General features: G+C 45.2%; 1 protein-coding gene across 2 annotated transcripts in view; it reads right to left on the reverse strand.

Annotated features, from left to right (window-relative positions):
* The window catches only part of LOC118782378 (RNA polymerase II elongation factor ELL2-like), a 38,902-nt gene extending 20,745 nt beyond the window's left edge, over nucleotides 1-18,157 (reverse strand). For both annotated transcript variants that reach the window (XM_036535704.1, XM_036535703.1), the window contains exons 1-2: nucleotides 17,996-18,157; nucleotides 14,176-14,223 (exon numbers count right to left, since the gene is read on the reverse strand). In XM_036535704.1, the coding sequence (XP_036391597.1) occupies nucleotides 14,176-14,223; nucleotides 17,996-18,133 (186 nt within the window). In that variant the 5' untranslated portion in view covers nucleotides 18,134-18,157. The remainder of the gene's footprint in view (nucleotides 1-14,175; nucleotides 14,224-17,995) is intronic.
* Between the last annotated feature and the right edge of the window lie 9,241 nt (nucleotides 18,158-27,398).

Below are 27,398 nucleotides of genomic sequence, written 5' to 3' on the forward strand. Positions count from 1 at the left end.
TCCTTTAAAAGACATTCTGAAGCTGCACTTTGTTTGAAATGGACCAAGTTCTGGTTAAGGTAAGGGTCAGGAGTCTAAATCGGCCCTGACACATGACCTTTTAAAGTATCTTGACTCACAGAAATACAGTTCAAGTGTCACTCTAAAACAAAGAAAACAGCAAACAGGCAAAAAAAAAAGAAAAAGAATTTGGAGAAGTAGCAAGCATACACTGTTCAAAAACAAGGTTTAAAAGCATTTTTTCATAAAAGGCTTTAAAAACACAGTGGATGCAGTCGTAATATCCTTTTATCACAGCCTTGACAATCAGTCTGGAAATGTGGGTGTGAAACATGAAACGCTCCCAGAAAGATGAAAAGACACCTGTTTGCACTAAAAACCAGCGGGAGAGGTGAAACTTGGGTGCTCCCACCAGTCTGAACTGAGAGCCGCTAACACCTTCCATATTACAGTTTTCATCTCAGCGCTCCAAACCCATGAAAACAGGAGCTCGCCAGGCCAGGTGCCAGAGGCTCGGCTCCGCTTGGGTAAAACCGCAGAGGAGCCCCCCCCCGCCGATAGGGAAGCGACAGCGTGCACTTCCTCACATCCCCAGCACAAAGGGAGTCCTCAGAAATCCTCCAATCCTTGACCTGAGCTGACTGACACCCTGATGATGTCAGGGATGCAGCACACTGCCCAGAGCAGCAGACTGCAGTCAGCTGATTCCCTGATCTCATTCTCCACGCTGCTGAGGACGACTGTACAGCCAGTATAGAGAGAGGGTGCTCAAGAGAGCCTAATCCTTAGAGCCTTAACCGTGTCAGGTCATGCAACCATGGGCCAAATCTCACTGACTTGTGTTTACTGTTTACTATGCTGTGATTTGCTATGGTATCCGCTATGAATTCCAGACTGGGGAGATCTTTAATCTTTAAGCGGAGCCTTTTGAATGAATCTATAGCTTTGTCAGATCATCTGTGCGCAGCGAACCTTTGTATGCACCCCCTCTGCATTATGCGTCTGTCACAGAGGTATCTCAGCTGAGCAGGGGGAGGACCAGGTGGGTCTGCTGGCTCACTCTGGCCCCAAATACTCTGTTTCCGCATCCTCGGTGACTCAGGTGCGGAACGCCCTTCTAATCCTACCGTACATACTATTCAGTTATTCACATTGATGAGGCTCTCAAGACCGCCATGGCAAAATCCATTTAAAACACTTTAAATACACTTTTAAATGAATTAATTAATCTCCCCAGTCCATTAACCTGGCCCAGGTACCTTAACAGTGTTCTTAAAAAAGCTGTGTAAACAACTTGTTTTTAACCAGTACAATTTATGGCATGAATCAACACAGCACTAAAAGGTTGTTTTTTCCCCCTCCAGAGCACTCCTAAATCCTGTTAACATATTACAGTGCATTTTGACATATTCCTGCACATTTCTGTGAAACCAAGTACAATCGATTGGATTTCATTTTAAGCCTTTCACCCCAGGTGCTCTTGAGAAGAGAAACTGCATGAAACTATTTCTTAGGGCAAGACGTTTGACAACTTGCACTCACCGTTACCAAAGTGATCTATCTGCCGGAAAACAGCTGTGGAAAACAGTCTTTCCTGAGCAGAAAACTCATCAGGTCAAGTCTCAGTCAGACACTATATCATTTCAGGGGACAGCAACTGATACATGCTCATATTCAATTATTGAACTTTGAACCTGAAACACACCTTTTGTTAGGCCACAGCTACTTTTTTTCTTTGACTTCCAGTGCAGACAGCAGACACACTGAGAAGTTAAAATTTAATAGAGAAAAACTATGAAAGGTGTTCACAGATTAGTTTTACTTTAGAATGAAAAAATACTTTGAGCACCAGTCATGCTTCCATCACAGCAAGACCTTTGAGCGATTTCCCGAAAGATCTGAGATGGTGGCATTTGCGTTAGGTCAGATGTGTTGTTCTGAGAGAAAAGCATTCTCAGCATGGCCGTTTCTCTGTTTGAAGACCTCAAAGAAAACCTACAGAGGTGAGCTTTGCAGCGCTCAGAACTTACACGTGTGCTTGCAGGGCCTGCACAAACACTGCACAATGGAGTGCCATGGTAACACCGCTCTAACACACACCACTAACAACACCCACAGACATGCGGAGAGGGGTGAAGTGGAGAGGGGTGGAGAGCGGAAGGCAAAGCGAAAGGAAGAGGTCGAGTGATGGAGACAGAGTGGGTAAGAGAGCTGTAGAGAGAGACAGACAGACACACAGAAGGACAGGTGAGTCAGGGTTTGTTCTCTCATCAAAGCACCGTTGCAGGTGACACACACAGTGAGCTGGCTGCCCCCCGGGTCTTTGAGTCAGTCACAGCGCAAGCACTGAAGACACCACTGGCAGTATGACTGACTTTTAAACCCGCTGCAGCTTCTCCGTCCCGGTGCTATCTGAGAGGATGAACTGTGTGTGCCCCCTGCATCGTCAACGTCAAAAACACAGAGATCCCCCATTAATCTCCACAACTGAAATCCAAACGACATTAATGGCTCATTCAAAGAAGGCTGTTCATTTGTATTGTTCTAAGAGTTTGTGTCACTGTTTACAGTTAAAATGTCTCTATATTATATTTGTTCAATTCATATTCATATTCAGATTTTTTTACTCATTCCTAATCAAATGAACCCAGACTCTGGGCCATTAATCCCCTTGGCATTTAAAACTCATATTTGTTTCCAGTGATATGTGGGGGTCTATGTTCCTTTGAAAACGCTTTCAAAATAAGAAACAGGGCAGTTGGAGGTCGCCTGCTAAATGCTCTCCTTTGTCATCAGTGCTAAATGATTGATTCTGTGTCTCTTGTCCGAAGAACGCAGCGCTGAGAGCAAATGTAGCTCGCAGGATTGTAGCTGTCACAAATGCCCAGTCATGTAATACAGCCAAAGGCTGCTTCACTGGTGTTTAGCCAGTAGCAGCTCCTCCTGAAACCTCCCCCAACCCCAACCCTTTACCCCCCCCCCCCCCCCCCCCATTCTGATTTAAAGCATGCAGCACACACACACACACACACACATACACACACACACGTGGGACCAACCCACGGTAACACAAAGAACAAGGCATTTCACAAAGACCTGAGCTCAACAGAGTATCAAACTGACCGTGAGTAATGAAATATTTACGTCCCGCTTTCAATTCAAGTGGTGAGGCAGGAATCATCAGAGGTCCGCTTTTGTCTGGGATTTGAGCGGTTTTATGTCATTAGAAGCTACTGCCTTCCCCTGCAGCCTGAAGCAGAAGGCGTCTTTCTCTACCACGTTTAAAAAAGCAACAAGTCATTAAAACAAAAGCCGTCAGAATTAGGTCAAGGCACACAGCAATGCAGCAGAGGATGATTAGTGTTATAAATGACCTACTGCCAAGCTGATGCTCAGAAGCTGGCTGAGTCCCCAGGCAGGAGGACCACTTGTACCGCTGACATTCCACACGAGGCTGCCGCCAAACCGCCCCCCCACCCCCCCGCTCCTCACACCCCCCGTCCCTAAACGCAACCCCCCCAGCCCCCTCCAGCCCCCCCCCCCCAACAACCACCATCCTAACCCCACCCCCACTCCATAGCCCTTGGAGGAGACACCCCCCCAGTCTAGTGTGGCAGGCACCCCCCCCCCCCCATATCCATGCCCTTACATTCTCATCAGTCCATTACCACAGTCAGGCCAGTCTGAGAGTCTACCTACTCCATGGCCTCCTTCTTCATCCTCATCTCCTGGTGTCTTTTAGACTCATTAGACTCTAACCCTAACCTCCCCACCTCAGGGGACACATCTCTTGGCATCTCTTGTTATTGCTAACGTGGGATACTTTGGATGTAAATTACAACTGTTCAGAAAACCTAACCCTTTGGAGGAGGCCACCTAAGCCTTCCTACACTCTTCTGCACCTCCTTCTGCACCTCCTTACCAATCCTCAACATCTTTTCCCTTTTGTTTTTTTGTGTTTTTTTCTAGGGGCGTTATAAATTTAGGAGAGGTTACAGCCACCCACGTTGCAGGATTTCAGGTGTCAGAGCCTTCCTTCCAAAGCCATTGTAAGCACTGTGTTTCCACAAACTAATGATTCATGCTGGCTGTGGAATTTGAGAGCCCCCAACCCCACCACCATCCCTACCCAGACTGCCCTCATGACGTGTGAAACGTGTACACACCCCCCCCCCCCCACCCGGCTCTGCAGAATAGCATGATGGAAATGAAATGAGGACCAGCCCCCACCCCCACAACCCCAACCCCCCAAGCTGAACAGTGTCTAAAAAACCTTTCACACGTGCTTGAAGGTCTCATGCTCCAAAGGAGTTGCCCCCTGCTAATGGAACAGAGAAGCCTCATCATTAACACTTACAGCAGTCTGCACTAACCCTGTTCTGGATTAGCTTGGGGTTGAGGTCACTGAGTGTGGGTCTGCCTGACTTGGGGAATACAGGATTGAAAAAAAAAATGTGAAAAAAAAAAGAATGTGTTTTGAAAAATGGACTGGAATAAAAAGCCCAAAAATCAAAATCTCGTTTTTTTTGTCCACTGCCTTTACTGAAATTAACTTATATACTCAATACTATACACAAGGTGAAACACTGCTGATAAAACAAGCCCTTCTGAGGATGTGCATTGCGCTGCCTGTTTGCCCTTGCATTGCCCTGTTACCCTGCCAATGCCCTTGGACTTGTGCGAGCCCAACTAGAATGCGATGGCTTGCCTCAGAGAACCCTGGGAGAAAACAACAGAGGGCATTCCCAAGCAAGGATGGGAAACACCCCTCCTTGTCAAGTGCATTAGAGAATGAAAAAAGCTTCCTTCTGTTTGTGTGGTTACAGGATGCGATTTGACCTCCACGCTGACAGCCGGTGAGAAACATCGCCATGTTGCCAGGACAACCTGACCCATGGTCGTCGACACCCCTCCCCCCCCAATCGCCATTCTCTCCTAACCACACATCTGTTTTCAGAGGAGGAATTCTGTTTTCTCAGGTGCTGTTTTGCAATGCTTGAGTCCTCAAAGTGTAAGCAAGGAGACAGTAAATATAGACCTTCACTTCGGCAGGGGCGTCCTGCACCATGGCCATGCAGGAAGAGCAGGCACACGCCAGGCTGATTCGGCTGTGGTCTGCAGTCTGTCGCAGTTGGCGGGGTCTTCTGCAGCCCATTCCCTTCCCAACGGCTGACATTCCTCTCTCCGCCGGAACAGACCAGGTTGCGTTTTACTCTCAGATCCAGCTGCCCATTGTTCTCGCATCCTTGCAGGCTCATTAATGGCTGCCTGCCTTGCTCCCACACCTCCCTCAGACCTGGCTGGAGTGCATTATTAATGAATGGCTGGAACACAAGTCCAAACAGGAAGTGAGTCACAGAATGCTCCTGTTCAGCGGGCTTGTTTGTGAAACACTCCAGGTCAGACACACAGACAGATGCAGGCAGTGTAGCATAGTGGTAGGGAGCAGAACTCGTAGCCGAAAGGTTTCTGGTTTAATCCCACAATGGGGCACCTCTCCCTTGGGCAAGCCACTTAACCCACAGTAAATATCCAGCTGTATAAATGGATATCGTGTAAAGCTTCAATCTGTGTAAGTCCTCCTATCTGTGTGAGAGAGTCTAAATGCTAAATGGTAATGATGTAAGGTAATGTAAGGCATCCATACATCCCACGGAGAGTGATGCAGGGCAGGCTCACTGGCATTCCGTCAGGCCACGGGTCTAACGCGAAGAAAAGGGGGCGGAAGTCAAACGGCCTCGAGGGCCGAAGCCAGGGAAGCCGGCGCGCTCCGCCCGAGGGCGCACAGCGGCGGCGGTAATGAACTCGAGCCTGTCTGCCGTCTCATCTCCTCAGGGAGAGCGCAATTCCGCGCGGCGGGTGCGGTTAGATTAATGACACCGGCGCACAGTCGCTTAATCAGCCACGCATGTCGTCGCCCCGCTGGCTCTATTTAGTCACCGTTTCATACGGTTCGGCTTTATGCTCCCGCAATGTAGAGCAGGTAGTGGGGGGGGCGGGGGGCTTTAGGGAAGGGGTGGGGGCTGGGAAAAGCAGCTGAAGTGGTTGCAAGGGGTAGTGGGTGAGGATAGGGAAAAAAACGCATCCCCCACGCTGCTGCTTTGAACGGCAACTACAATCATGCCTCTTACGAAGTCCACCAAGGTTAATTTGTCAGCCCCGGCAGACCGGGGGGTCACTGTGTGACGCGCCCCTCTCTGCGCGGCCTGCCGAGCGTGTGACATTCCAACAGAAGGCAGGGTAATGGTCACGGCCTTCGCACCGCAAACCTGTTCAAAGGACGCTCCCTTCCTGGTCTCTTCGGGAGCTGCAAACCATGGTTTTCACACAGAGGCGTTAGCCTGAACTGTCCCTCAGCAGGCACGGGTCTGTTTGGACGTTTAAAGCCCCTTAACGCGTTTTCCTGGAGAAAGGGAGGGGGGCAGGATTTTTTCACCCCGTTAACATAATTACTAAAGCCACTTATTTTAATTTACACAGTCGCTGATAGTCTCCGTAAATCTTGCTCTAGGCTCTCCTTCCCAGTCAGCGTTTGTAAGGTGGTACGGGGAGTCGGTCCTATCTGTGTGCCATCATTTCATCTGCTGAGCTTTTAAAATCACAGTGTGTTATCTGGCCAGAGCACACCAGGCTTAATGAATTTCTCTGCATTGGGCTTGAAAACCTGCTCCACCCAAACATTTCCTTCAGAAAAACCTGATTACACACATGTAAGGTTAGCGTTAACAGACTTCCAAATAGACAAAAAAGGAATAAAATAGCCCTCTCTCAGGTCCACACACATCTGCATGCTCATACAGACACAATCACTTACACTTAGACACACAAAAACACTGCACACACACACACACACACACACACACACTTCTCTTTGTTCCCTGACATTCACTTAATCCACTCAACCACTCAACACCAATTCCAACTGATAAGAGATTTTTTCCATCCTGGCACATTGCGATTGTCTCCACACACACATAAACTGTGACCCCACCCCCCCCCCCCCACCCCCCCTCCCCAGGCCCCTTAGGCCCAGCCTGACACATCTGGATGAATAGAGTGGCATGTGTCCTTTCAGGCACGCGTGGGACAGCTTCCCGCTCCCACAGAGACACAGCGGACGGCCCGCATTCTGAGCACATTCCTGCTATTGTTATTCTGAAGAACAAAAAAAACATAAAATAAAACAAACATTCATCTGCAGATGTGTGTGAGTGTGGCGAAGGGGAAGGTGTGTGTGTGTGTATGTGTGTGTGGGGGGGGGGGGGTTTGGGGGGGGACGACTGGAGTCCTCACATCTCTCAGGGCCTCTGACAAGACACAAGCACAATGACGACAAGTATGTGTATGGGGGGGCGGGCGGGGGGGGGGGGGGCTCACACTGAGTCACCGTGGACAGGACAGGAATGCAGTCTGAGCTCTTGCCCCCACCCCCCACCCACTTTTCCTCTGACACTGCTAAAACACAGAGAAACAGAAAGTGCAAGCCCAGGTAACTTCACTGATACAGTGTTCAGCAAAAGACAACCGGACAGCTAACGGGACCCACGCCAGCAAATTCAAGGGGTGGACCGTTTACGCACCGACACTGCTACAGACCCGCAGCCCCATTACAGAACAATCATAACAATAAAAAGGCTTAAGGCCTGTTACAGAAAAGGTGTGTAGATTTATTGTTGCCCAAAACCAAGAGGAATTCTGAGATCTGAACAGTGCGGCATGGAGTACAGTAGGGCCTGATGCACTTTTCACTTTCCACTCTACGTGCATTTATATTATGTTAAATTCATTTAGCAGGTGTTCTTTTTCAGAGCGCCTTACAGCACAAGAGAACAGAAGTGTATCCATTCAAGGTGAATGAGTAGCAGTGTCAAACCTTCAGACCAGTGAGTGCCTGACAACACCATTCAAACACTACCACATGTTAACTTGTGCTAATCTAAAAAACTAGACAGCCTAGAAAACTAAGGGAAGTCAAGTACACAGACTACTATATATGTTGCTGTAACGTTTTTGGAGAATAACTCGTATAAGGCGTTCAGGAGGAGAAGAGGAATTGGACACCCCTGATCTGTGACCACTGTGAAACAATGACACCCCCTGCCACACTGGGCTATGCCAAAAGCAGTGCCCCATCACAACTGCAGCTCCTCTTCAGTCTAAACCTACACAAAATATATTAAATATATTCTCTAATGCGGCAGTGTAGCATAGTGGTTAAGGTTGCAGGTTCAATTCCTGCTGGGGCACTGCTGCTGTAACCTTGGGGAAGGTACTTAATTCCCTCAGTAAAATCCAGCTGTATAAATGGATAACATTGTAAAAACAACTGTAGCTGATGTAAGTTGCTCTGGATAACAGCGTCTGCTAAATGCCAATAATGTCATGTAAGGTAATGCTTCATCCCACAATTGACACAGAGGATGCAGTTATATTCAGCTTGGGCAGGAATGCGCTTACAACAGAATGAAAGCAGTTTGTTACAACCTGAAACCACGCAAACAACGCCTGGAGTAACACAAGTGAGAAGGGGTAAGACTCCAGGAACATCCCCTACCGGGCTACGTGCCAGCACAAACAGAGAGAGAGCTTCAGGATGCGAAATTCCACACAATCCTCATGCCGTCACACAGAGGAGACCCCAAAGCTCTTGCCTCTAGCCTTTGTGTGAAATAGAAAGATATTTAAAGCTATTTTTTTTTCCTTTTGTGGTGTTTAAGGAATTCCTTTCATTCACTTCTTTTGCTTCCTTATCGTTAATTTCTACACATGCAGATTATCCGTTTAACCCCTAATTCCTGATATATAACATTCTTTACCATGTGCAACAGTGGCATCATCACTGCTGACTAGAGGCTGTCAGGATGGTACAATCAGAAAAAAAAAAAACATCCAGGAAAAGTTGGTAGTTGGATGTACCGCACATTTATGCACTGCCTGACTTGATATGTCCACGATAAAAACTTTCTCTATGGCCCATTTTCACTTAGGCCCAATTTTTCCAAAGAACCTGAATTTCTTTTTTTCTCCAGTTCCAAAATTGCATGTACAATTTAAATGATTATCGTAATTTCGAACTACTGCTCTTTTTTCGGCAAATGGCCCTAGAGTCATTTATTATTTCCGTTGGTTCCAAGAATGCCAGATTACCAATCCCCCTACCCCCCAATTATACCTCCTCCTCACACTCTCTTGTGAAAGCTTTGGGGCGAATTGGGAGGGGGCAGTTCTGGGTGTGGCCTCAGGAAGGTGGCACCAAGTTGACCGGGCCGGAACAAAACGGCAGCTGACAAGCCACAACCGGAAACCCGTTCGGAATCTGAAAATCCCCCTCCACCACCAAGGGCTGGAGAGCATCCAGAAAAAGATTTTACGGGAATTTCCTAGCCTTGCTCATTATACTGCCCTCTCAGGACAGCCTGGTGCTGAGGGGGTTTTTCACAGGAAGCAGCCGTGACCTGGCACAATCAGCCGGGCCATTACTGCAAGACTCAGGGGAGGTTTCTCAGGCTACCTCCAACATTTTTACAAAAGACACTTAGCTTTTTTTTGTTTCTCCACACTGGGAATTCAGGTCAGTAGGCCATCTAGGTACTGTTGTAGTGAGAAAGGGGAAGGTTGACCTTGGGACTTAGGGAGGACAGAGGGCTTATGCACACAGACAGAGCTCCTTCTTTTTTCTCTTCCCTTTGCTATTATGTCTAGTCAGTGGATAGGAAGATGTTCGGAAGAATTCTGGGGAGACATTACCCCAAATTACCCCCACTTCACACGCAATAAAAATCTGCACACGTAGACTGTATTATCCAATCACTCACACACATTTAACCGTTACACCACCCAGTTCTAAGGCAACTCAGACGTGGTTTAAAATACAATGTAGACAAAATCAAATCACACGCAAGACACAATGTAATTTTGTTCTACATGACAAATTTGTAAAGTTTGCAAAAATAAAGACAGCTAGCTGAACACACACACATATATACACGTTTCCTGTTCTATGAAAATAACACTGCACAGAAACGGCTGCATCAAATGGAAAATGACAGAAGAAAATCCTAAAATGGCTAAGGTGCTGGTGGTTCAGTATCATTTAATCACGTGGTGGGTACCTCCACTCTGACTGGATGTGGCACAAATACAGACACAGCACTTGCATGACTCATGTCAACAGTTTGCAAAGAGTTGCACCAGAGTTGCCAGTGCATTGCAGATGGGTTGCGCGAGGTGCTTCTGTGAAGCAGCCGTATGCAGTGGATCTGTTTGTGTGTGATAAAAGCCGCGTGGAAAATGTGCTTGCTGTGACACGAGCTTCGAAGCAGGGCTGCCATCCTTCACCTTGCCAGGAGAGGCTGGTGTGCGGTCATGCGTTGTGGCGTCTGTCAAGTCTGTCCCTCTCCCCCACAGGAATGGCTTAATGTGATTCTTTCTCACAGCTTCAATGCCCTCATTAAGATAGGCCCAGCTGAGCCGCTCCCCTGTCAGTCAGCTGGGGGGTAGGGTGGGGGCGGGGTTTGCTTTCCATCCTTGGAATATGTAATGCATCTACACTGAAATAATCACATGGGGATTTTTTTTTTGTCCAGAGGTTCAAACAGCCTAGTGCTACTACTGTGAGAGCTTAGCATGATGTTGGTAGATTTCTTAAAACATCTGTCTTTGCATTCTGACATGTATGCGTAATTGAAATGTGTTCAGTACGATGCTCCATATTGAACTCTATCAGAGCGCACTTCATTTGGTCACTGGAAGAACAATCTTGACCAAATAGCCACTTTTGGTTTGGCTGTCAAACACCAGAGGAGACAAATATTATCTTTTACTATAAATGAAATTATTTTATGTGAAGTACACAAAGACAGCATTTCCACATTAGACAGGATTAAGTAAAAAAGACGGGCCACCCCTATTCCAACTGGCCAAGCCTGACAACTGTGAGCAACAAATTTACAGTGCATTCAGAAAGTATTCAGACCCTTTCACTTTTTTCACATTTTGTTCACATTTTGTTATGTTGCAGCCTTATGCTAAAATCATTTAAATTCATTTTTTCCCTCATCAACCAACAATCAGTACCACATAATGACAAAGTGAAATATCACTTTGACATAAGTATTCAGACCTTTTCCTATGACATGTGAAATTTAGTTCAGGTGCATCCCATTTCTCTTGATCATCTTTGAGATGTATCTACACCTTGATTGGAGTCTACCTGTGGCAAATTCCATTGATTGGACATGATTTGGAAAGGCACACTTGTCTTTCTAAGGTCTCTCAGCTGACAGTACATATCAGAGCAAAAACCAAGCCATGAGGTCAAAGGACAGAGCTCAGAGACAGGATTGTGTCAGGGCACAGATCTGGGGAAGGCTACAAAAAAATTCTGCTGCATTGAAGGTTCCCAAGAGCACAGTGGCCTCCATAATTCTTCAATGGAAGAAGTTTGGAACAACTAGGACTCTTCCTAGAGCTGGCCGCTTCTTACCAAGGGCCTTGGTAAGAGAGGTGACCAAGAACCCGATGGTCACTCTGGCTGAGCTCCAGAGATCCTGTGTGGAGATGGGAGAAACTTCCAGAAGGACAACCACCACTGCAACACTCCACAACCACCACTGCAACACTCCACAGCCATCACTGCAACACTCCACAGCCATCACTGTGACACTCCACAGCCATCACTGCAACACTCCACTGCAACACTCCACAACCACCACTGCAACACTCCACAACCACCACTGCAACACTCCACAACCACCACTGCAACACTCCACAACCATCACTGCAACACTCCACAACCACCACTGCGACACTCCACAACCATCACTGCGACACTCCACAACCATCACTGCAACACTCCACAACCACCACTGCGACACTCCACAACCATCACTGCGACACTCCACAACCATCACTGCAACACTCCACAGCCATCACTGCGACACTCCACAACCACCACTGCAACACTCCACAGCCATCACTGCAACACTCCACAACCATCACTGCAACACTCCACAACCACCACTGCAACACTCCACAGCCATCACTGCGACACTCCACTGCAACACTCCACAGCCACCATTGCAACACTCCACTGCAACACTCCACTGCAACACTCCACAACCATCACTGCAACAATCCACAACCATCACTGCAACACTCCACAACCACCACTGCAACACTCCACTGCAACACTCCACAGCCACCACTGCAACACTCCACTGCAACACTCCACTGCAACACTCCACAACCATCACTGCGACACTCCACAACCATCACTGCAACAATCCACAACCATCACTGCGACACTCCAACGATCTGGGCTTTATGGCAGAGTAGCCAGATGGAAGCCTCTCCTCAGTAAAAGACACATGAAACTTCTCATCCCCTGCACAATACCATCCCAATGGTGAAGCATGGTGGCGGCAGCATCATGCTATGGGGCTGTCTTTCAGCAGCAGGGACTGGGAGACTGGTCAGGGTTGAGGGAAAGCTGAACAGAGCAAAGTACAGAGATATCTTTAATGGAAACCTGCTCTAGAGCGCTCAGGACCAAAGGTAGACCTTCCAACAGGGCAATGACCCTCAGCGCACAGCTGAGACAATGCAGGAATGGCTTAGGGACAACTCTGTGAATGTTCTTAAGAGGCGCAGCCAGAGCCCGGACTTGACCCCAGCTGAACATCTCTGGAGAGACCTGAAAATAGCTGTCCACCAAGGTTCCCCATCCAACCTGAGAGAGCTTGAGAGGATCTGCAGAGAAGAATGGCAGAAAATCCCCAAATCCAGGTGTGTAAAGCTTGTCGCATCATATCCAAGAAGACTCGGGGCTGTAATCACTGCCAAAGGTGCTTCAACTAAGTACCGAGTTAAGGGTCTGAATACTTATGTCAATGTGATATTTACTTTTTTTATGTTTAATAAATTTGCAAGTTCTAAAATCCTGTTTTTGCTTTGTCATTATGGAGTATTGAGTGTAGACTGATGAGGGGAAAAAATGAATTTAATTTTTTTTTCATAAGGCTACAACATAACAAAATGCAAAAAAGTGAAGGGGTCTGAATACTTTCTGAATGCGCTGTAGGTAAAAGAACATCCTCTGTCTCTGCTGTTCATCGCTCATGACAAAGCACTCAAGCTTGGAGGCAGTCCTGCCATTTCCGTGCAGAATCTGGGGGATGGGGAGTAGGGCGGGGAGTACCAGGAGTCACTGAGGCTTCTTGGGGCTCACCCCCCCCCCCCCCCCACTGAACAAAGCCTTCCCAGCTGCCCAGCCTGTCTCAGAGACGCATCTCCCAAGCCCAAGATCTTCTGTGTTTATTTAGGACAGTCATGACCACTGCACTGCACTTCCCCGGGCAGAATTGCGTAGCTCCTGTGATTTGGCCGTGGGTTCTGTGAGCGCGTTGGCAGTGGGGCTGATGGTCTCCTGCCCTCTCAGTGGGCTACTGCACAGCAGGGACAAGGTAGCCATCAACTACACCAACAACTACACCATCAATTACACCAGAAACGCCTGAAATGTATTTCAAAAAAAGTGAAAATTACCATTTGGCGTGGAAGGCAGGCAATCCAACACAAGTACCATAAACAGAAGACCCGTAACCTTTTGTAGGGTTCAGGGACCTGCGCTCCCTGCGCTCTCTCTCCCTCTCTCTCCCTCTCTCTCTCTCTCCCTCTCTCTCTCTCTCCCTCTCTCTCTCGCTCTCTATAGTCCATTATTTTGTGCACTCCAAGACAACAGAAGCAAACATTCTGACCAGGTCAAATCCTGCATTAAAAAAAGAGCAGCAGTTCTATAGGAATAATTATGTTCACATTTGTTTTCATGCATAGGGCAAAGGAGGTGTCTCGACCCAGCAGAACCCATATTTAAAAGAATACACCACTTTTACACCTATCTGTGAAAACTGAAAACAACCTTCTGGTAGCAAATGTTAACATATTCAATATGTGAGACAAGCATGCAGGGGATTTCAAGGGACGCAGATCTCTTTGTACTGAATGGATGGTTTAAGATATGAAAAAAATTAAAAGAGGCAAAATAATATATTTTAAAAAATTGTCAGAGGACTTTCACAGAAATTGTTCACAACATGACTCCACATGAAGGCCTAATCAAAGCATTCCATTAAGTGAAGTATTTGAAGGACAGAGCATCATTAAATTGGATCTTACCCCTTGGTTCCCCTTGAAGCAAATAGTTGGCTGATTTGGTAAGAAACCCTGGAGAAGAGACGAGAAGAAACTGGTTAGCATTTAATATCACAGGGCTCAGTCTCTTATGACAAAACCGCTCCACTCGCCCTGCAGAGCATATCTCCTCAGTATGAGCTCCCAGTTCTCATTTCTCTGTAATAATGGGAACAAAGGTATGTAGACTGTGATGGAGCATGCACTGCTTGAAAAGATGGTATCAACAAAGGAATTCCTAGAATAAGCAAATCCCAAACAGATAACTCACCGGTCCTCATAGCAGTAATACACTGCGTCGGTATTGATTCATACTGAACGTAGGAAGGTGCCGTAGTTACTTATTTTAGGGATAAATGCATGCCAGCAGCTGTTACTCAGCGACGTCTGTCAGTGAAGGTCTTCAAATCAAGGGCTTGTTTCACTAATCTGCAGTGGAATGTGTCTGATAAATCAATGTCACTTTCAGAAAGGCTGTCTAAGTCAGTGAGTATGACTTAATAGGAATGAGCAATAGAGAGGCAGGGGAAGGGACAGAGAGAGACACGCATACATAAACATGAAAGTTGTCAAGGAAAAACACCTAATAATTCCTCCATTTCAACATTTTTATTTTTCTGTTAGAAAAAAAAAATTCTCAATGACTGAAATTCTCCTCAATTCTCCCCCAAAAGCATCTAAGGGAAATTCAGAAATTCTGTGGTATAGAGGCAAGACACACAAACATACCACCCTCCAGGTGGATATAAGAATATCATCTCTTCATCACTTTTCAGCTGTGACCTGCCACAAATGCCAGTCTGAGCCAGTTATTACCAAAACAGTCTTAAGTGTAGCTACGGTTTCATTTCCTCTCCCCTGTGAGAATGCTGCGAATATGACACCCATCCAAGAACCATACATTTGCAACAAATTATTCCACACTTTAAAGCAACCAATGTCACATGGTGACAATGGATAGAGTTTCCATGTCTTTTGTTCTTCAAAGCCATAATTCATGCTGGTCAGCAGATAAGACTCAGTATTGCCATGATCATGTGACTAGGCTCTGCTGGGTTGTTAGGGGGAAATGGAGAAGAGGCCATAGATATGTTGCATTTCCTATTGGCTGTTGCTCATTACACTTCGTGTTGCTCGGTAAAAAACAAACCAGCGCTGATGGGCTGAGCTTTTTTTTTTTTTTAATGCAGTGAGATTAGTGATGTGGAGCAGCTGGCTGATATTTCTCACCAGACAATGACCAGAAAGAGTAAATGATTGGGGGGAAAAAAATGAAAAACCCAACAAACAAAAGGTATCAGCCTCAGCAAAATCAACTGCAGAAGAACACCCCCTACCCTCCCACCACATACTGTACTTAACATGCCTTTAATTAGGCAGGTGTGTCTCTTTAACCAATGGGTGGTTGTCCACAATTAAATGACAAAAAATGACAATTACAAGCAACAATTACACAATGAACCTGTTTGGAATGAAGCTGGTGGTAAGAGATCTGTCGATTGCAAATGTAGTACATTGGGGGAAAAAAGTATCTTTAACATTCAACCTTAACAAGAAAACAAGATTAACACGACATCGACAACACTGCGGCCATCTGGAGGCTGGTGAAGGCCCCTCCTTCACAAGCATACAAACAGAATTTAGCATCTACAGACTGTCAGGTGACTTTGCATGTTTTTGCGCTAGGTAGTGTAACTGATTAGAAGGATGTGCAGGTCAAGGAAATCCAAGAGCCAGCACCCTGCCGGAAAGGTAACTGGGTTACAAATAACTCCACCCAAATCAAGAGCATGACACCTGTCAGGAGAATATGGTTTACATACCTGACAACATACTGTATAGTACCCGGGTATCAAATATCAGCTTGAATAAAGGTATCTGTACCCTGCCAAACTGACAAACAAAAACAAAGACCCATGTGGGATATATCAGTGAAAGAGGTGGTGATATTCTTTGCAAGTTTAAAAGCGATAGACAAGAAAAAAAGAACTATGACAACTCAACACGATAAAGCATGACACCGTGCAGTGCGTTCACATTTCATTCCGTACAGCGCGGTTTACAAAGTCAGCGCCGTTCCGCCCAGCTCACAGTTCACGTCGGCCAATACAACCACAACGTTCGGATATTGCTTTTCTGTTTTTCAACCATTAATCGCCCAGTTTTACTGTGTTTGTTTAATAATGTACTCGCTGCCGGCGGTCGCGTGTCAAAATAAATTATCTCACGACATTAGGGAAGCAAATGTTTTCATCTGATTGGGGCAGCCAACGAAATAGCCCCAGTAGAATTGCCCACGGCGCCCCGCGGACCAATGAGAGCATAAAATGGGCGGGTCCCCCAACGTTTAAAGGGCAGAACAATACAAAGGGGGCGCGGCAACTACAACAAAACTGCACTGTCAAAAAACCAATAGGCATACAGGACAGCTTGGGGGAGGGGGTATGAGGCAGGAAACTGACCCCTAGCACCCAGTCCAGCTGGCGTCTAAGCTCCAACCGAGCAAGTGCTTGTAGGGGAATTAAATTCTTCGTTTGCAACAAGCTTTTCATTTTCAACTATCTCCGCTTTGTCATCTTCACAAGGATGACAGTTTAGGAAAACGACCAGCTGTTTTTTTAAAAAAAAGGAACGTCGCGCTCGATTTCTGGAAATTATTCCAACCGCGCGCAACGTTCGCTGTCACATATATTGAAATATAATCATTTCAACCATCCCCTGAACCCGAAACAGATCTGTTAAAACAAAACGATGTCATGTTCAAAGATTTGGCCCTTAGGTCACAAAGCATGTCGGTCTTTTCAGGCAATTACATTCGTAAGCAACTTAACCGTTTGAAACAAGTGGGAAGTGGAAGTGATGGTCCGGACGGCCAGTGTAAACAGTCTTTCTCCTTTTATCTGGGTGCCTCAGCACAAACCATTTTAACATAAAATCTAAGGTTATAGACGCATGCCAGCACCAACCGAAAGTGATACGGTTTCCAAGCTAATTATTTGTTTTCCAAGCTAATAATTTGTGCGCACAATGACAACGACAAATAGCATTCTTGCATTTATAGAAACCCACAACATGAACTGATCGCCACAAACGTTGATACAGTGAGTAACACAGTCGAACGATTTGCACAACTATGCTCTTCATAAGAGTCACACATGTTGAAATGAATCCCTTATATTTAAGAAAACAGTTTTGGCTACAAAGAAACAAATATATGGCAATGACACAGTCGAACAGTAAATGCTGGGATTCACATATAAAAAAATCCCTTAAACTTTTTATAAGACCTTTCAGGTTTCTCTTTACGTTCTTCAATGATTAGCCAGCTAATACTCATGGTATAAACTGGAAATACGCTCTCTCCGAAGCAGCCAATAAACATTAGACTTTAGATAGACAGGGTTGTCATGCCATCATTTATGCCAGAAACATTTTACGACTATATGTATATATATATATATATATATATATATATATTCCAGTATACATCGTCTGCTTATGAATATCCAATCATTACGCTACGATTACGCTGCGAGTCAGACATTGCAATGCAATGTTCAGACCTTACGCTGCCAATGCCGTCTCATATTTATCGATTGATGCGCTGTTTGTGGAATAATGTGACATCTTAAAACAACACTTTTTCTAGTTCTTAAGAACTTGCTGACGGCCACAAAATGTCACTTGCAGCTCGGAGGAATAACAGTTGGATCGCTTTAAAAACTAGATCCCAGCTAGTTATTGATGGAAACAAAACAAAACATGAAGAAGTAAGTACTGAGTAAAACTGATGTGCAGACGTTACCTTAAGGTTTTGATAGGCTTCCAGTGCTCGCATGGCAGTGTCGGTGAGCTTGACATGGTAAAATGTTTTGTTCGAGGTGTTTTTGTCATTTTTTCCACAGGAGAGCCCATAGCGATGCTCTGGTCTCAGCGCTGCCATGTCTAACTGCGGTGGACTGGTGGCTCATACAGCAGGCGGAGTTAGTGATTGACTCGTTTAGACGTCACACACACACGCGCGCGTGTATTAATACTCTTCCCATGAAAAAAAGAGAGAAAAAAACACTCGCTCCCATGCACCCAATAGAAGTCGACATTGCAAATTAATGCATAATAATTCAAAAGAAATTACAGAAGAAAAATCTGATTCGTGCAAAAATATCAATAGAAATCTATTTTTGAAAGAAAAACTAATAATATCAAGAAAATATAATAATATCCCCAACAACAACAAACACAACAACAACAACAATTATATATATATGTGTGTGTGTGTGTGGGTGTGTGTGTGTGTGTGTGCGTGTGTGTGTGTGTGTGTGTGTGTGTGTGTGTGTGTGTGTGTGTGTGTGTGTGTGTGTGTATTCAGCCTGGCTACAAAATTGGCTGATGAGACAAAATGTTTTGTAATGAAAAAATAGAGAATTTTGGTTAATTAGTGAGCCATAACCCTTGGCAGGCAAGATGCTTGGGTCATCGATTAGGCAGCTTGTTCACACCAACTAACAGAGTCCTCACTTGCTCACTACATGTCAACAGACATGTAAACAAGGCCGGGTTTGAATGATGTTTAACAGTACTGCACATATCACCTGTAACAGAGTTTCTCTATTCAGCGTTTACACAAGTAAGTGTGCGTGTGTGTGTGTGTGTGTGTCTGTGCATGTGTGTGTGTGTGTGTGTGTGTGTGTGTGTGCCTGTGTGTGTGTGTGTGTGAGTATGTGTCCGTGCTTGTGTGAGTGTGTATGTATGTGTGTGTCCGCGTATGTGTGCGTGTGTGTATGCGTGTGTGTTTGTGTGAGTATGTGTCCATGCGTGTGTGTGTGTGTGTGTTTGTTTGTGTGTGTGTGTGACAGAGAGAAAAACAGAGAGAGGGAAAGAAAGAGTGAGAAGGAGATGAACGTCTCTGAGAACGCGGTGAACCACAATCTGTTCGATAGTACTAGTTCCCCTGAGTGTGACATGAAGTACGCAGGCCTCACAATGAAAGACAATCAGACAGAAGCACTTAACAGGCACGGCTTTAAAAAAAAAAACACACAAGAGCTTTAGTGAAGGTGCAGCTCAGTCTTGCAGATGAGTCTTATCAGCATACTGTAGAGTCTTAGACAAATAAGATTATTTAGTTAAATTGCTTAGCATCTTTTTTCAGTATGAACAGGGGAAATGAGGAATGAGGATAAAGAAGGGCAATAACCAAAGAGAAAATGTTTCAAGTGGGGCCTTTGCTTGGTGCACATTTTACTTCTTGTGTCAGTTCGAGTGAATGGGAAGTTCACTCTTTAGGTTCTTGCTCATGGGATCAGAGCATCAGACATAAAGACATCGAGAAATCAAGAAGTGTGACGAGAGCAATGCCTGAGAAATTAACACGAGGTTGACAAAATTTTGAGTCATTATGGAACTGCCAACAAAAACACACACATATAATATATTATTATATTATATTGGGGCTTTTCAGGTGGGCAATGAAAGAGATTAATCCGATCTGGCATATTGTCAACATATGAATACATTTTATAGGAAGAAGCACAAGTCTCACGCAATGTTTTCTCCTAACAACTCTTAACCACAGAGGGGAAGACATTAAGAAAAATGGATCCATTTTTGGCAAGCTGAATTCATCATAATGTCTTGATATTTGCCAATGCCTGCTGTAGACTGGCAGAGGTCCATATGCCCTGCAAGAGGATCCCTGGCCCTGCTGGAGATTTTAATAGCAGGATTTTGAGTCGTTTTATCCATGATTACTCACTTTCTCTTTGCAAATGTACCACAAAAAGAGAGTGGACTGGGCCCACTTGTGCTTTTGATATTCTGTGTTAATGGATTTCACTCAGGGGCAAAACCATACCTTGTGTCATAGAATATGTGACATCCTTTTTATTTTTCAAAATTAAATGATACTGTAATTTTTTAAAAAAATTATTCTTGTTCATATCATTCATCACATCATACACATTATGAAGTGTAACTGTAATCATAACTAGAATTTATGTTTCAAACATGCTGTAATAGTGTGATCTGTGTGGTGTGTGTGTGTGTGTGGGGCAGACAAAATATGCATGCTTTGTTGAGCCTTTTTCCACTGTTGTGTATTTTCCCGGGTGCTTCTCGCTGCCATCTCAACCACATTCACCAAAACCGATGCCTCACAGTTTGACCTATGACCTTTTGGAATCACACAGCATCACCATCCTGTGTGCTGTCTGACACTTTTCCAGTCTGAAGTGAGCCCATACACCAACCCTCTGGATTAATCTGATAACAGCCTTCCTCTGCTTTTTAATCTAAAAGCGCGTAGTGGTTTGGATTATCTTTGTTTGCGCGTTCCAATGACGTGCTCTGGAAAACATGAGGGATGTTACAGAATTCCCCAGGGTGATTTTATGTTAATTACGCCCTGGATATATCAGCAAACTCCCTTCTGAACCTCCATCTGTGTTGAGGCAGTTATTGAACTAATCAAGTGTGTATGAGTCACAGCCTACCTAGAACAGAGGTCCGTCCCATCTCGTCATTGCCTGTTACCCACTGGCCTATAAAGTCTATAAAGTATTTTGCAAACTTACAAAAGCTTGTTTCTCCTCCTGGAAAATGGCACTGTGCTGCCTTGGGCCAGTGGATCATTGTGCCTATCAAGATGTTTTATTCTCTGCAATCAAAATTGAAATGGAAATTGAAATTATTCTTCTTCTGTCAAATTACGAAAAAGCTTACGCTTCCACACCATTCAAACAGTTCTTATGAAACTCAGCACACTGATAGAAAACAGTGGCATACATTTGCTAAGCAAATTCTGTGCTGATAAGTCACATTTGAAAAATCAGAGTAGTAACAAATTTCATGTCTTTTCACAAACAGCTATCATTTGATACACATTTGATACATGTGCAATTGTGCAATAAATTATGTAACAAAAAGAAAAAAAGAGAGAAATTATCTTTGAATCTGATAGTGTTCTATGGGATGTGTCACCATGGAAGAGATTTTGGATGCAATTTTATTTTTTCCCTATAAAAAAATGAAAAATGAACTATGTACATCAATAAATCCTGAAACTTCAGAAACATCATTACATTTATAACACAATGTCATGCATGTACATATACACATATACACACAAGAAATATTTTTCCTGGTTTTGGATTTGGATTTGGCCAAAATCGTGTCAAAACTAATTTTTGCATTGGTCTAGCATATTTCCCAGTTATTCTTCTAGACCAAGCTCAATATTTCCACAGTATGGTCATTCCTATTAATATATCTAATAACCACATACACCTCCACTCCATCCACACACCATTTCTTGATACCAATGACTGTTGTTTGTTTGTTATCGGTGACTAAGCCTGCATGCCTGGTGGAAATGTCAAGGACCAGAGAGATCCGAGCTGCGGATCAGGAGACAGGCTCATTACAATGCGTTTCATTTAACTGACAAGGTGCCCAGACCCAGGGGGCCTACATATCTTACGTTCAACATTGCTAAGGTGCTTGCTGATGAACTGCACCCAAAAACATCTGCAGGAGAAATATCATAAAAAATGAATACATGTTTTCATTTTAAAACTCAACAAACCAGAAACCAGCATCAGCAGAGCCACAAGCAAAATCAACAGTTTATCTAAATGCCAAAGCAGCCACACACCTGTTTTAAAACCCTGCTAATTACACAGGTGATGCTCGTTAGCCTCTTACACACACATTTCTCACATGGACACACTCTTTTCCAAGTTGAAATTAAGTTGGTGGAATAGGGCTGTAACTGGTAAGATGATTAATGATTATGCAGCTGGGGATAGTCAATCTAGCACATTTACATTCGTGCCATTTAAAACACCAACATCTTGCCAACTATTATAAAAATCATTTGGAGTTGTGAGTGGTTAAGTTGGCAGGCTTTTAATTTGATATGCCAGGGGTAGGGGTAGGCAGGTCAGCAGGGGTTTCCTTGTCTCACAGCTGGAGGGGACCCTGTGATTCGTCGTGTGTCCTCGAGTTGGTCAGAGGATGTCAGTGGAATAGCACCTGTTCTCCAACGAGTGTCCACTTTACTGTGGTTCCCTGTGCGGCTTGTTGGTGTAAATTACGGGGGAGATGGGGGGGTTGTAACCCCCCCCCCCCAATAATCAAAACTGGCCAATACAGCCCCCCTCAAATAATCATATTCATGGAGACCTCAACCTCCTCAATGTTCAACCCAAAGTTATACCCTTGTATTGTACTCAGACAAGCCTAATGCATGATCAACAATTCCAGAAACAGGCTTGTATAAAGGGGGAAAACCATACATTTGGTTAACACAGTTTTTAGGCTAATCCTTCACAGATATAGTACCCGTTGATTCAAGTGAATATTTACTTCAGTAATTCAGATTGATTCTTTTCTCAGTAAGTAGTCAATCACAGTGACTTTCATGGGAAATCAAAACTGCAACCTTCTGATTGATTTCATTTGGTTGGCCACAGGTGATGAAATGCATTGTGGGCTGTGTCATTAAGAGGTTTACAGGCACCTTGGGAGATGAGAATTTGTTCCCTTAATCCAGAGGATTATCATCACAGGAGCCTGCGGACAAGGCGAGCTTCATTGTGCTGCATAATTCCTTTACCTGGATCACGTCTCACCTCTTTGACTCTGATACGAGCTGTCATTCAGGAAGGGAGGGTGGCAGGATAGGGTGTCTAAGGTCAAAGGTTAAGATGTCCTTCAGCAGCAGGAAGTCTAACACCAGGTTTCCTCTCTGCAGGTCTACTGCTGCCAGCTAGGTGGATTTGTGGCCATCTTGCCTGGTGGACATATCTGTACTTGAGTTGTATGAGTTGCATAAATCAGAAGAAGAGGTTTACAGAAGGAGAGAGTGGAGTGCTACACCCCACAGGCACACGCTTTCCTTACTTTCCTTCCTTTCTTACCACCCACAGCGGTTCATTGTCTCCAGCCTGTCTGTCATTGATATGCCTGTCTTTCATCGATATGCTTGTTTCAGTCTTTCCTGAGAAAATTTCTGACGGCCTTCCTATTAGCTCCTATTAGCACTGCTGTTTCTACCCTTGGGCAAGATACTTAACCCACAACTGCCTCAGTAAATATCCAGCTGTATAAATGGATAACATGTAAAAATTGTAGCCTATTTAAGCCACTCTGGATGAGAGTGTCTGCCACATGTCAAAAATGTAATGTAAAATGTAAGTGCTAGACCACTCACAACACAAGTACAGGTTCCTCGCAAGGGACAAGCCGAGACGGACGAACGTTACCCCTCCACACTGACCCAAACCTTACTTATGGAACATATGGCTGCTGAATGACACAGCACTGTGCAGAAAGCCATAACTGATTATTAAGGAATCAACAAAACCCCAGCAGGAAACTCTGGCAAAAAGCAGTCCTTTAACAAAAACCTGCAAACTGAGAGAAAACGGGCAAAAACATCCTGGGATATATGAGGTTTTTTTTATTAAAAGCATGCAGTGTACATTTCAGCTCAGCCAAGCCCTCCCCGGTGCCTTTTCAGAAAACACAGTGCTTTACACAGAAAAGAATTAACACATGATAATACTAATTAGTCTGAGAAGCAAACAATTATCAGTCTATTTATTTCCGGTAAAGTTTTAGCCTTTCTTAAACGATCAGTACCAACATCCAATCATCCAAGGCACGACATGTTCAGGTTTAAATGACATGAACATCTTGTGAGCAGTGTCATTATCAGCACAGACACTGTTAAAATCATGTATCAGGATCTTTATGACTCAGTAGTCCCGGTAAGGGTTTTCAGTGAATGCTTCTAAGGGCAATTGCGTTGTCTTTCCGGCATTTAGGGATGAGTTTGCGGTGAAATGGAAGAGGTAGTGAAGCTGAAAATGCGTCACACACGTCAGGTTGGCGTTTAGCCTGCCGACATCTGGTTTTTATTCTAAAAAGCAAGACAGCGATCTGGCACCATCACCCTGCTGGTGCGGCGGCCTCGTCCGTGCTCACAGTCACAACCGGTGGCACATTTCCACTGGTTTCGTTACACCCATTTTCCACTATCTTGCCGCACTGTGAAAATTCAGGCAAAAAGCCTCAGCTCACTTGGGTCTCCGTTATTTGGTGGGCCTACTGAGCAGGAATGAAGGAGTGTAATTTGTGGCTGTGTAACATATCTGGTACAAGCAGACTCAGGGAATGAGATTGCGTCCCACCGTAAAACTGGGCGGAGCTTCATAAGGGAGCATGCCGGGGGGCGGGACTTAATGACATCACAATAAACAACCAGATGTCCTTTGCAACTCCTGTGCTTTTCCCCATGCTGTTATTATGATACAAGAACACATTGCCATTTTCTGATACCTACAGCATAGCCTCACCAAAATAGCTCCAGCAGATAGACTAACAGCTTCTGAAATTTGCTTGATGTCAGAAAACCAGGGTAAAAGTGATGGCAATTACACAATGGCAAACAGCAGGAAGAATATTTTAAGGTGGAATTATTAAATTTTCTGACTCTAAGGTGATGACATTTAGAGCTTAATTTGAAATACAGAGACATGTGAAACAACATATTTCATGCCAAAAAAAAAAAAAAACATTCAAAGGACACTTGATCCTTGGGTTAAATTACTCCTGTTAAAAGTTCACTAACACACAATTAATCCAGTTTTTGGTGGAGAATTCACTCAGTGAAGTGTTTGCTGTTTCGCTGATGGTCCTTGTTATTTCAGAGGTGCAATCTGTTGTGCTCTGTTGCATGTCTAGTGTTACTCACTCTGCAGAATGAGGGGGTACATGAATACTAAGTTCCACTGTCCACTCTGCCCACAATGATGCCCCCCCCCCCAGCACAGACAGTCACCAGCTGACACAAAGCTTCTGTTCTTCGGCCAGTCAAAGGTTTCAGAGAGAATGGCACCAGTAGCGTAGCAATCAGTATCAACCGCAGCAATGGGCTGCTGGGGTTTGCACTGCTGCCCCAACAGAACCACCTTTCGGCTTGGTATCCCCACAGTCACTGCGTGTGGTCCCTTCTCCGTTCGGCCTCCTGCTAATGGAGTGTTGTGTTGCAACATGTTGACTGATTGGCCTGGCTACAAAGCAGTTTACCAGAGGCATATCCAGAAACAGGCAATCACGAGGCAATGTTCCTCTCCATGAAAATCAGCTGTTAAAACATGGTCCATGGAGATGGAGAGAGAGAGAGAGGGAGAGAGAGAGAGAGAGAGAGAGAGAGAGATAGAGGGAGAGAGGGACAGAGAGAGAGAGAGAGAGAGAGAGAAAGAGAGAGGGAGAGAGAGATAGAGAGAGAGATAGAGATAGAGAGAGCGAAAGAGAGAGGGAGAGAGAGAGAGAGAGAGATAGAGATAGAGAGAGATAGAGAGAGAGAGAGAAAGAGAGAGGGAGAAAGAGAGAGGGAGAGAGAGAGATAGAGAGAGAGAGATAGATAGAGAGAGAGAGAGAGAGAGAGAGAGAGAAAGAGAGAGAGTGAGAGAGAGATGCTGCAGAGGTAGGGGAAACAACTGATTGGTCGCGTAGTTTCAAGCTTGTTTTCAGGCCATAGACAGTGTCCACTATCCTGTGGTGTGTGTTCCCTGGCCTGAGCTCCAGCAGAGTGTTGCAGAGGGCAGCAGCTGGCAATAGTTTTAAGGAGCGGGGTCAGAGATAATGCAAAGATTCCTACTTCCACTCCCAATTACGACCTGTGCCGCTGTGCCCTTGAACAAGCAACAAGGCATTTAACATAAATAGAGTTTCCAAGTCTGGTCCTGTTCTGTTGGGGAGGAGGGAACAGGGAGAGGTGTCACTCCCGTGAGGACAGGTGGTGCGGAGGGGCAGACAGGCGCTGTGGTAATGGTTGTTTTCTGTTGCTGTTGGTTAGTGCTGTGCACGCTGGTGTTGAATATAACCATTCCTCTAAGGGAAGAGCCCGTGGAGGTTTCATCAGGACTCTCCACTGTCATAACTGTAATCTGTCCTGCTTTGATTCAGACCCCACGCTCCCCATACATGTTGTATAATCAACAATCACCTGAGAAATGCACTTCCAGCGTTTGGAGCTGAGCGAGAATGGGTCGGACAAATACATCATTATTTTGTACTTGCTTGTTGCTCTTCTTGCGCTGTAGGAAAGGAGCTCACAAGTGAGACAACACAGGAGAGGTTTTCTGATTTCTAGCCAAAAATATCTGCAATGTCTAGACAGCAAGGCAACCTAAAGAAGCAGTTCATTGTGTGGCCGACATCCAACGTGAAAGAGGCCAGCATTTCAAAGGGCATAACTGTTGTCATTGTAGGAGCAGAGGAGACCGTAACAGGCGGTCAAAGCTGCTGAGCAACAGAGAATTAGATGCTGTGCTAATGCAGCCATGAGCACAGGTGTCGATTGAGTCATGATGTCAAGAGTGCTGCTTGACCTGCAGGATCCTGTAGCCGTTCAGATTCACCTGACACTGACGATCTAGTATGTGAATGGAGGCTGCTCCTCCGGGTGTCTTTCAACTGCCTTGGGACGGTCACAGTCAATCATGTTGGCGTATAACTGTTGTTATGGTAGCTCTGCCCAACTGGGCATGACAGGTGAGAGTTCCAGGTGATCCATGAGGACAGACTCTGCATGCCTGTCGGAGACGCCAGATAGAAAAGTTTGCCATTATGGTCTCCGGCAGACACATGAGGCGCCTGCCAAAAACAATCACTAAACAAAGATCCAGGCATGCCTTCTGTCAGTGACTTGGGACAACAGGCTAACATTCTTTACTCATTACTCTCCATTTCCCCAGCATGTCCCCTTCGTTCAGGGTCACTTCTAAAGCTCACAGTTTTTCACATCATCCAATCATACAGCTGGAGGTTAGCTGAGGTGATTCATGGTTAAGGGTGGAAGAGCACTCCTCTGACTGGATTTTGAACCTGAACCCTCACCACCACCACCATCCCCCTCCTCCCCCAAGTGCAGCTCCTAAGCCATCCCAGTAGGTTCCCCCAGCTAAGCAGAGGTCCTTTGCGAATGTGCTCAAAGCGCCAGCCTACTGATCAGCGCTGTTAGACAGATTGCACGTTGCTGAACTGAGGGTGAGACCTCCTTAAAGGCCCGTTCGCACCGTGTCGTCTGAGGATCACGTTGACAGCTGCAGGATCAGGAAAGGGACACGGAGGAGAGGGTGTTTCTTTTAGAAGTGCGGCGCCTTTCTGAGATAAGATAAATGTTTAAAGAATGTTTGGAA

Source organism: Megalops cyprinoides, chromosome 8 (genome assembly GCF_013368585.1).
Source record: "Megalops cyprinoides isolate fMegCyp1 chromosome 8, fMegCyp1.pri, whole genome shotgun sequence".
NCBI classification, from domain to species: domain Eukaryota; kingdom Metazoa; phylum Chordata; class Actinopteri; order Elopiformes; family Megalopidae; genus Megalops; species Megalops cyprinoides.